Here is a 10,466-nt window from a genome sequence, read left to right on the forward strand (position 1 = left end):
CACAAAATGCTCCTTGAGGAACAGTCACAGATCCGTGAGCAAGAACGCAGGCTGGCTTTTTGGTTCAGACCCCGGCACCGCCCGTCACGCACCGTGTGACTCTGGGCGTGGGGCTCGGCCCCTCTGTGCCTCCGTGTCCTCCTCTCTAACGCGGGCAGGGTGGTTCCCCGCCGCGGAGGGGCTGTGGGGCCCGAGCGGGTTCGTGCCCGTGAAGCTGTCAGAGCCGTGCCTGGCCTCAGTGCCCGCCGACCGTCCTCTGCTCTCTGCTAGGCCCAGTGATAGCGGCTGGGCCACGTCACTCTAGGTGATGCCTCCAGTCCGGCTACCGGGGGATCTTGCTCCTCACGCTCCCTTCTGAGGGGTGCGGGCGGCCGGAGTGAGCAGGCAGCTGGGGGGGGGCATCTGGGAGCCCCCTCAGGTCTGCCTGGTGGCAGTCGGCGGAACGTGCCCGGGACGTGGTGGTGGGGCCAGCATTCTGTTCCTGAGGCCTGTGCTCGTGCCCTCCCCCTCCCCCACTCGGCCCACCCCCCTCCTACTGCCTGTGCTGGGGGTCCCCACCCCCAGCCACTGGGACCCGCCCCTGTGCCTGAGGGCCTCAGCCTCCCCTCCTTTCCTGCACCAGACCTTACACAGCCCCGGGGGCGTGGTTAGAGACCTCTCCGCGCCCAGGCTTCCAGCCTGACTGAGGCAACCCCAGTTCCCAACAGGACACCTGCTAGTTTCTTGTCTTCCTCTTTCCCAGTCTCCTTTTCTCTCTCTCTCTCTCTCTCTCTCTCTCTCTCTCTCTCTCTCTCTTTCTCACTGGCTTCCGGCTCCTGCCCAACCTGTCTGACATAGGCTCAAGTCTCTCCCATCATTAGAAAGTTGATACCCTCAGATCACCGCCTCCCCCCTGCAGCACGCACAGCCCGCCCACCCCCGCGCAGCTCTGGCCTGCCTGTGCTGCCTCTCTGAGCCGGGGCCTGATCCAGCCTTTTCCCAGCCACCTGCACCCATCGTGGTGGGTAAGCTGCCCACGTGCCCCAGCCTGTTCCGGGCGCCCTGGTCTCCCCTCGCGGACCCGCACGCGAGTCCCGTTGGGCCGACGAGGAAGCCGGGGTCAGAGCGACGCCGTGCCTTCCCGGTGTCCGGCGGCTGTTGAGTACCGGAGCTGGAAGTCAGCCCGGTCGGCCCATCTCTGCCCGCTGTGCCCTATGCCAAAAACGGTGTGGTAGCCTGGCACCACCGGGGGCCTCCCCGGGAAGGTCAGGACGGGGCCGCGGCAAGGACACACAGCAGCAGGCACTTGCCGTTCGCCGGCCGCACCTCCCTCCCTCACCGGAGGCAGCTCAGATGGGATCTGAAGGGCCGCCGAGCCAGAGATGGTCCAGCCAGGCCAGGGCTTGTGAGCCTCAGAGGGGATCGTTAAGGCAGCCCCCCACCCCCCCCCACCCCAGCTGGAGGAGCAGACCGTGCCACAGAACGCTCTGGAGAGACGGGCGGGCTCTGGGACTTCTGAGGGGTACGGCTCCATGCCCCCTGCTCCCATAGCCCGGGCATCCTAGGCCTCCTGTCCCCACCAAGACCTCTTGCTGCCTGGACAGCTCAGTGGCAGCACACTCCCTTAGAGAGACGCAGACCCGGGTTCGAATCGCAGCTCTGCTGAGGGCAGGTTCTGTGACTCCAGCAAGTCACTGCCCCCTGTGAACCTCAGGAGGCCAAACCCCGCTGGCAGGGCCGCGGGGCTGCGGGGCTGTGGGGGTGGTCTTCCCTCCCCAGCACGCAGTAGGGGCCCTGTGCATCAGGGCTCCAGGCCCCGGCACACCTGTTGCTACCTTGGCCTCACTTTTGCTCTCTGGGGGACAGAACTTCCGTGTGGCCCCTCGGGGGCAGCCCCGTTTCTTCTCTGTCCCCTCCCGAGAGCCCCCACACGGCTTGCTGTCCCTGAGCCCTACCATGCCCACCCCCTGGGACCTCGGGTTCTCTCTCCACCAGCCTGGAGTCCTTTGTCAGGTTCACAAGCCCTGCTGGGGGAGCAGAGGATCAGAGCCTGGGTGTGACGGTCAGAAGGGCCCAAAGCCTCTGTCCCTCTGTCCCTTGATTTCTTCACGTCTGCAGTGCCACTCGGGATTGGGGGAGGGGGGGACACGGTGCAGGCATGGTAGCGTGAGGCTGCTCTTGCGACTGTTGTCCTTTAAGCGACAAAACCCCTGAGGGCGCAGCCCTGGTTTGGGCCCCAGTCCTGCCTTATTCCCTCCTTGTGGGCCAGAAATTGAGGGAATTTGGGGCCTCACGGTCCCAGGAGATCTCAGCCCTGACCGCAAGGAAACTGCGCGTCTAAAGGCATTGTATGAAAACCTGATGTTCCAGAATATACCCAGCCCCCATCCCTGCACCTCCCCGCTCCCAGCTTGATGCCAGAGGGAGCATTCCTGGGCATCTTCCCCAGGAAGGTGGGAGAAGACTCTCATTCCTAGTCTCCCCCAGATGCTGGGGGTGGGATCTGTCTTAGTCCTGGGACCTGGCATGGAGCCCCTGCCTCGAACAGTTTGGGGGGGTGATCGCCAGCCTGTGCTCCAGCCGGGCAGCTGGGCTCAAAGCCCGGCTCGGCGACTTAGGGGCTGTGTGCCCTCAGGCAGTTTAATCAGCCTCTCTGAGCTCTCGTTGGTAACCTGGGTAGAATTACGAGAATATCAACATAAGGTTATGGGGAGGCTGCTTCCAGGCACATGGGGCACATCGTAAGCTGCCGGTACCTGTTGGTAGCTTAGCAACCACAGCTTAGTCCTGCCACAGCTGCGCTGCCCTCCTGTGTCTACTCCCCAACGCATACAGTGAGGCTTCTCGTTTTGCGTCGCCTCCTTGGCATCGCCCAGCTGTCCCGGCCACGTCCCTGTTCAGACAAGTGGGCCGGGCGTGGGGCAGAGTGGGCTGGCCGCTGTGCTGCCTCGCATGAGATTTACATCACCTCGGCATGTCAGGACTGGCCGTGTCCTCTTCTCCGGGGGTCTGGCGAGGATGAATGGCCCATCGAAGGGTGGGAGAGTGTCTTTCTGGGTAGAAAGCAATGCTTCTTGCCTTCACTCTTGCCTGGAGCGGAAGCCTCAGTTTCACCATCTAGAAAATGGGGTTTGTGAAAGTTACCTGCCTGAAGGGCCGGTGGGAGGAACCAGTGGGTAAGGACACACCCGGTGCCTCGCACACACAAACCTGCTCAGTGCTGGCCGGTAGCCACAGCCGTAGGGTGAGTGGCCTCACGAGTTCTTGTCATCTGCTGGGCACACGGCGTCTCTTATTTAATCGTCACGACTGTCCCGTAAGGGAGGCACTGTCCCCACTGCGCAGACGGGGCATGGAGAGTTTGAGTTAGCGGCTGAGGTCACGTGGGGCAGAATGGCGGAGCTGAGATTTGAACCCAGGTCTGTGTGATGCCTAGACCCTGATATTTATCCACGAGATTAGACGTTTTCCTGCCCCAAGAGGGTCCCCTCGTCCAAGGCACAGCTCGGAATTCTGCCACAAAATCGCCCTTGGGGGCACTTGTGCCCCATACTGACCCTCCTTCCCACCGATGTACAGGGAGCGTTTCGGGGGAAAGGACGTGGGGTCCGTGGGAGAGCCTGTCTATAAAGCCCGCCTGCCGGGCTCCTCAGCCCTAGACTCACCCGTCTTCCCTCTCTCCTCACCAGACCTGTTCCAGCTGCCAAGAAGCCGGGGCCACCATCGGGTGCTGTCACAAGGGATGCACCCACACCTACCATTACCCGTGTGCCAGCGATGCGGGTAAGAGCCAGCCCAAGGGGACAGGAAGGCCCTGGAGGCCCACCTGAGCAGCCCAGGGGGACCCGGGCACCTCGTTCCTTGAACCCTGCCCCAATTGACGCCTTGGCTGCCCTCCTCTCCTGCCCCAGCAATTTATTTTCTCAGCTGTCTCTCCCCTGGGACCCATGATGGACAATGCTAAGGCCACAGAGAGGAACCAGTCCAGAGCCACCTGCTCGAGGGATGCCCAGAGGCATGCATTACAGGATGGAGGGCTAGCTCAGGAGCTATCAGTGCTCAGGAGTGGTAGGGGCTGGGGAGGATCTCCGGCCTCAGAGAGACAGGGGTACTGGGGCTAGGTCTTTGAAGGCTGAATAGGAGTTCACTGGGTAAAGAAAGATGGGAGGTACAGACCTCAGCAAACACCAAGTGAGGTAGGAGGAGATGGGGTTCAAAACACTCCTATTGGGGGCGCCTGGATGGCCCAGTCAGTGGAGCATAGGTCCCTTGATCTCGGGGTTGTGCGTTCCAGCCCCATGTTGCACAAGTGGAGCCTACTTATAAAAAAAACAAACAAGAAAAACCCCCTCCCGTTGGCTACAGGCAACGGTTGTAGGTTTTCAGCAGGACACTGGGGTCTGGAGACAGGATCAGGCTTCCCCTGCACCCTCACCCACCTCATTCTCTCCTCTTACTCATTCATCTGTTGCATGAGCGTTTATGAGCACCCACTGTGACCCAGGCACACAGAAGGACAGACTGCATGGGCCGGAGAGATCCGGGAGTCCCAAACCTCATCGAGCAGGCAGGGAGACCCAGACTCACAGACAGTCCCGATTTCATCCAAAGAAAGAGGCTGCTTATGGCGGAGCCATAGTCACTGAGAGGCAGCTCTGGCCCGGATTCAAACCCCCGTGGCATTCTTACCGCGTGGACTTGGGCAGGTTCGTGGATGCCTCTGCAGGTGGGCTCCCCATCTGTAAAACAGAGATTAGGATCATCCCTTTTAGCTGCGGCTGCTCGGAGCAGTGAGCCAAGTAATGAACGCCGCCCAGGGAAGTGCAGCCCTCGTCCCGTTTGGGGCCAGTCCCCTGGACGGTGGCCGCCTCCCCCTGCTCCCCACGCCCCCCCACCCCACCCCACCCCCGCCTCTAGCCTGGAACCCGGGTGAAGTTATCAATGACTCTGCCTCATGGATGACAGAGCAGAGGTGTCTCCTGGTAGGTCCTCCCGTTACCTGGAGCCCCCTCCTCCCCACCTGAATGCCTGCTGGCTCTGCCCTGGGCCGAGGGGACCACTCCCTGCGCCCCCACCTGCCCGCTTGGTCCCGGGCCAGCAGCAGCCCCAGCTTAGCCACCCCCGGGAGCACCCGCAGGACTGAGTGATGACAGTTCCTTGGCGAGGGCTGAGGTGCTCGCACCGTGCAGGGAGGGGGCCGGCTGGAGCGGGATGTGGGGCTTCTCGCCGGTTCCACAGCCCTACTCTGGGCAGCAAGAACCAGATTTTAGTGTGGACTCAGCCACTTAACCAGACCCGTGGCCTTACCCCAGTAATAGATAACTACTCCGAGTTGCACCCCTCCTTCTACAGTGATTAACTTAGCACCCACTGGGTGCCAGGCCCTGCGTCAGGCCCCTGTGCTTTCCCGGGCTGCATCTTTACAGACAGGCTGCCTTTCCCATGGCCACACAGCAGGACAGACCAGGATGCGACTACTTTGCCTGTCTCGCTCCCCATCCTGTGTTCTCTCTCCCACCCCAGTACCGTTCAGAACCTCCCGGGGGTTCCCGTTTGAGTGAGACACACAGGAAAATCATGATCTTTGCCCAAAGTTATGGCAACCAGGAAGGGCGAAGAGTGTGTCCCTTGGGACAGAGTCACCCTGTCTGAGCTGGGGGAGGGGGGTGTGTGTGGAATCCAGGAGGACTTCCAGGAAAAGGTGCTATTGGAGCCCGGCCCCACCAGGTCAGTAGAGGTGCCCCGCAGCTGGTTAGCGGTGGGATGTATATACCAGGCCGGACACAATACGCTTCCGCTCGAAAGGAAATCTTCGAAGGATTTCCCGTATGATAGGGGTCTCTGTAGAGCCCCAGAGCTTGCCATGGGAAGGGGCCCCGGAAGCCGGGCAGATGAGACACTGGCTCAGCCAGAGCCGACGGGGCCAGAGGTTGTCCCGGCGGGAGACGAGACCTGCTGATGCGGACAGAGCCTTCACTGGCACTGAATGTGCAGCCCTTAGGGTGAGGGGCGACGGGGTGTGGAGCCTGCCATCCAGCTTCCCCACGTCGGAGGGGACAGGTCTGGGGCAGCACAGGGGTGTGCCGAAGGTGTGTCGGCTACCGGCTCTCCCAGGCCCGGCTTCCTGGCTTCAACGCCAGTCCCCGGTGGTCTGTGCCGAGGGCGTGGTCAGCCGGCGGGCTCCGCTGCTCCCGCCAGCTGGCGGACCTCCTCGCCACCGACTTGGGTGGCTGCGGTCGCGTGGCCTCTCGTGCCCCCGCAGGCCAGGCTCGGCACCACACGGTTGACCAAACCGAGTCCCCCAGCCCGCCCAGATTCACAGGATGGATTCCTCTTCTGCCCGAGAAGAGCGACAGAGCCACAGCGCAGAGGATAGTGGCCCAGGGAGGGGGCCTGGAGCTCTTTCGGCAGTCTGTCCGTCCGCCACACGGGGCTGCTTCCCTCTGGACGGGTTGCATTTGAGGCGTCGGCAGACGTACAAGGGAAGTCGTCCCAGCTGGGCTCGGGACAGAGGCTCGCTGGCCATCAGCCCCAGGGCTCCTCAGGGTGCTGGAGGGGCTGGTGGGGGGGCGTGGGCACCGCCACTTAGCAGCTGGCAGAGGAGAGTGGGTGGAGCCCCGGGCACTGGAGGAGCAGCAGCCAGAGAAGCTGGGAGAACAAGTGAGCCTCCGGGCGGCAGGGAGGGCTGGTCACGGCCCCCCCGACCAGGCGGGAGGCTTGGGAGACAGAGCAACTGGGGGAGGAGGCTGGGGAGGCCATCCAGCGTTTGGCAGACAGGAGCCCAGGCTTCTGTTGGCACCTTCCACCTACCCGACCCCTGGGGCCTGCCACGCGGGGGCCCGTGGGGCTCTCCAGATGTCTGGGTCACGCTCTCAGACCGTAGGGCATCAGGGCCGTCCCGTTCTGCCCTGGCTCACTAGCCCTGTCCCTTCCACCCCATTAAGGACCACCTCGTTGGGGCTAAGTGACTCAGAATCGCTGGCAGAAGCCAGCAAGCCACGGGTCTGTCTGAGCCTTTCCACACTCAGGCCCCGGAGCCACTTTGTCAGCTGGGTCCCCAGGTGCAGACACCAGGAGAGGTGGCCTGGCCCTGTCCAGGGTGGATGCCGGGGGCGTGGCTGAGCAAGCTGGTTTTGGAAGTGGTGACCTCCTGCCCTCTGCTTCCAGAGACCCGGAGCCTGTAGGGCCCGAAGTGGGATGTGGGGCGGGGATGACATCACATGTGCAGGCCTGGGGTTTTAGCTCAATGCTCTTTGGAAGGTGTGAGTTCAGTCCCGGCACCGCGTCTGGCCTGTCGGAGCGTAGAGAAGAGGAAAAACTGACGATCCGCCTCCAGCCGCTGGCCCTGGAGTGCACAAACCTCGTGGGCAGTTTTCGGTCTCGGGCTCCCCAGCTCTGGCAGCGGTCGGTCGGAAAAAAAAAAGGGGAGACAGCCACAGGCCTGGAGCGTTCCCAGCCCTGTTCTCAGGCCTGCAGACCTGCCCTCCCCGCCCTGCCTACCAGCCACCACGCTGCCGTGATGCCACGGCACAGAGCCACGGCGTGAGCAGGAGGAATGTGCTGGAAGGAGAGGCCTTGCTGGGCCAGCTCCGGCCTCCGGCTATTTATGGGTTTGGGGTTTGTTCAGAGCAGTGGCCGGCAGGGTAGGGGTGGGGGTGAGCCCAGAAGGGGACGAGGGGGTGGTGACTGGGGGCTCCTGGGGGAGAAGCCGGGGCCTCCCTAGGTGGCATCAGGCAGTGGAGTGGCAGCTTGCTATGAGTGCACCCCTGGGCCGAGGTGGGCATCAGGGACTGGCCGTGCTCAGCGTCCTCTCTGTTCCCCCAGGGTGGGCACCCAGATGCCTGCTGGGATTCACTCAGACCCAAGACCTCAGTCCCGTCTTCCCCTTGCCCCCAGACTCAGGTCTGCCTCCCCCCTCGAGGCCCCCACAGGGACAAGCCCGTATCCTGAGTGTCTGCTCTGAGCGGCACAGGTGCCAGTGGCTGGTGAGCAAGTAACCGACACATAGACCAGTAGGAGGAAGTGACAAGCGTGGCCGAGTGAAGTGAGGCAGGGGCAGGGGAGAGACACACGCATAGGGGATCTGCCATAGGGAGGGAGTCAGGAAGTCCTCCGGAGTGACAAGCGGGCCTTCCGGGGCGGGCGCGGGGAGAACAAAAAGCACACAGGCCCCTCAGCTCAGTCGTGATGGGGTGGAGACCGGGAGGGTTTCAAGCATGGGCTGCTTTGCTTTTTGCAAAAAGCCCTGTAGCCTAGGGTCTCGTGGGCGCTGGGCCCCCCTCCCCGCCTGGCCCCCTGAAGACTCCTGCCGCCATCCTAACCACCTATACTTCTCTTTGGTGGCAGGTTGCATATTCATCGAAGAGAACTTTTCTTTGAAGTGTCCCAAACATAAGGTAGGTGACCACAGGCCTTCCCTCTCCCCACCCCCTGCCCTGCGGAGCCTCAGCAGGGCCCAGCCCCCACCTGCCCGTCTCCAAAACTTCATTATTCCTGGTTTATCCGCAGCCTTTGGGGCAGGTTGGCACGCGCTAGTCAGGCCGCCTTCTAACGAGGCAGGTCCTGAAGGAGGGGGCCGTCCGAGGTGGGGGCCAGTAAGGGCAGACAGGGGCACGGGACGACGGGCACGGAGGTGAAGGTGGCAGGGTGCGGGGAGAGGAAAGTTCAGGCCTAAGGTGAGGCTCCGCTGCCTCCAACGATACTCGAGCCCGGGGCTGGCGGCGCGGGCAGGGGTGGAGCCTCACGCGGGGGCGGGGTCGTGGGGAGGGGCGGGGCTGGGAGGAATTCGCTCCCGGCGCTGGTCCGCCACCGGCAATAACGGGCGCTTTGGCGTCTCTTCCCCTGCAGAGGCTGCCGTTGTAATCCACCCCAACGGCGGGAGAAGCCGCCGAAGCCCGCCTGCCCGCCCGCCGCCGAAGGAGAGGAGCCGCCTGCGCAGCCCCCGGGCCTTTGAGCTGCTCCCAGCGCGGGTCCAGAGCCGATCCTTGATCCGGATTCCGGATCTTGGATCTGGCCCCTAGGGCTGAAACTTGCGGTCCCGGGTTGGGAAGAAAACACGTTCCGGAGCCGCCTGCTTCCGGAACAAGACAACACTGGGCGTTCCCGCCCGCACCCCCCCCCCGGGCCAGGCTTGGAGAGAGGGAGCCCGTGGAGCGGCCAGACTCCTTGAGGCACCCAGGTTCCGGCGGGGATTGGAGACCCCTTTAGCCTGGGGACACGCTTCTCCCCTGGTAGTTCCAAGACGACGTGGCACACATTCCACGTGGGTGCTGCCGCCACCGCAGCCGGTCGCGGCTTGCAGCTGGGCGCCCTGGGGGTGGGAGTGGGGGTCCAAAGGGCCCAGGAAGTGGCCAAGGGCGGCTCCGGGCTCCGAGGCCGGGTGGGGTGGGGAGGGAGCCGAAACCTTTCCGGAGAGGACTAGGCCGGCGGGGGAGGAGGCCGAAGGCTTTGGAAGGAACCTTTCGAATTGCGTCCTAGAGCCCTTCCCACCCACCCAGCCTTGGCCAAAACTTTTCGTGCGGTTTGGGCAGAGCCAGGGGAGTCCGGGACTCATGCTCAGGGGATGCGGGCTCCCCGGGTGTGGGTGGGACTGGGGCACCCCTTTGGCTTCTGTTCGTCCCCTTTCCAGCCCTCTGCCCCACCCCTGGAGCGCGACCTGGGAACGCAAAGGAAAGGAGTGGTGACCAGAGCGCACCTCCGGCGAATGCGTGATCGTCCCTCTGCACGACCACCCGTCTCCAGGGACAGCAGCGCCCACTCGGCACGGGAGCAGAGACAGCGCTAGATTCGTGTACAAACCTGTGTACCCCTCTATATATATGTTACATAGAATGTATATATGTTGGGAACATGCTCGCTTCTCCCGTGTGTCGCCGCCGCCCTGCGTCGTGCGTCCCTCAGCACGGGGCCCTTGCCAGGAAGGGGGCTACGGCGACGCCCCCCTTCCCCGCGCAGCCACCACCGGCCCAAGCCAGTCCCCGCCAGTCCGTCCGCCTGTCCGTCCGTGTCCTCAGCTCTGTCCACGCTTCGATAGGCCTGATGCAGCCCCCAGACTGGGGCCGCCCTAGCAACTTCCTGTACATATGACTGTAAAATGGTAAACGTGTGTATTATATCTGGCCTCGTTATATAGTGTATATATATGTATACATATACATATATATAATATATATGAAGACTGTAAATGTTAAGACGACTAGTGTTCTTATTAGTATATTGCTTCACACTGAAGATTGTGTGTATCGAGCTGTTTCTAAAAGATGTTTATTTTCCTTAAGAGTAAAAAACAGTCATTGCATTCAGAAAAAAAAAAAAGTCAATAAAGATACAACGATTGTTTTGGAAGTCTGCAGCCCGTGGATTCTAACCAGATTCCGCTGGGAGAGGGGGCCAGGCTTTAGGTGGGGGGGTGGGGATGGAGAGGAAGGCTTAGTGGGGCACAAATGGATGACCGTCAAGGATCTGACCGGTTCTGCTGGGAGGGCACC

General features: G+C 62.5%; 1 protein-coding gene across 1 annotated transcript in view; it reads left to right on the forward strand.

Annotated features, from left to right (window-relative positions):
* RAI1 (retinoic acid induced 1) overlaps positions 1-10,344 on the forward strand; it is an 80,797-nt gene extending 70,453 nt beyond the window's left edge. The window contains exons 3-5 of the mRNA XM_047090087.1: positions 3,669-3,762; positions 8,326-8,375; positions 8,827-10,344. Of these exons, the coding sequence (XP_046946043.1) occupies positions 3,669-3,762; positions 8,326-8,375; positions 8,827-8,841 (159 nt within the window). The 3' untranslated portion in view covers positions 8,842-10,344. The remainder of the gene's footprint in view (positions 1-3,668; positions 3,763-8,325; positions 8,376-8,826) is intronic.
* Positions 10,345-10,466: the final 122 nt, after the last annotated feature.

The sequence above is a fragment of the Lynx rufus genome, unplaced genomic scaffold (genome assembly GCF_022079265.1).
Source record: "Lynx rufus isolate CCGP_SWC_20201006 ecotype Redwood Valley unplaced genomic scaffold, mLynRuf1.p SCAF_28, whole genome shotgun sequence".
Taxonomy (NCBI): Eukaryota; Metazoa; Chordata; class Mammalia; order Carnivora; family Felidae; genus Lynx; species Lynx rufus.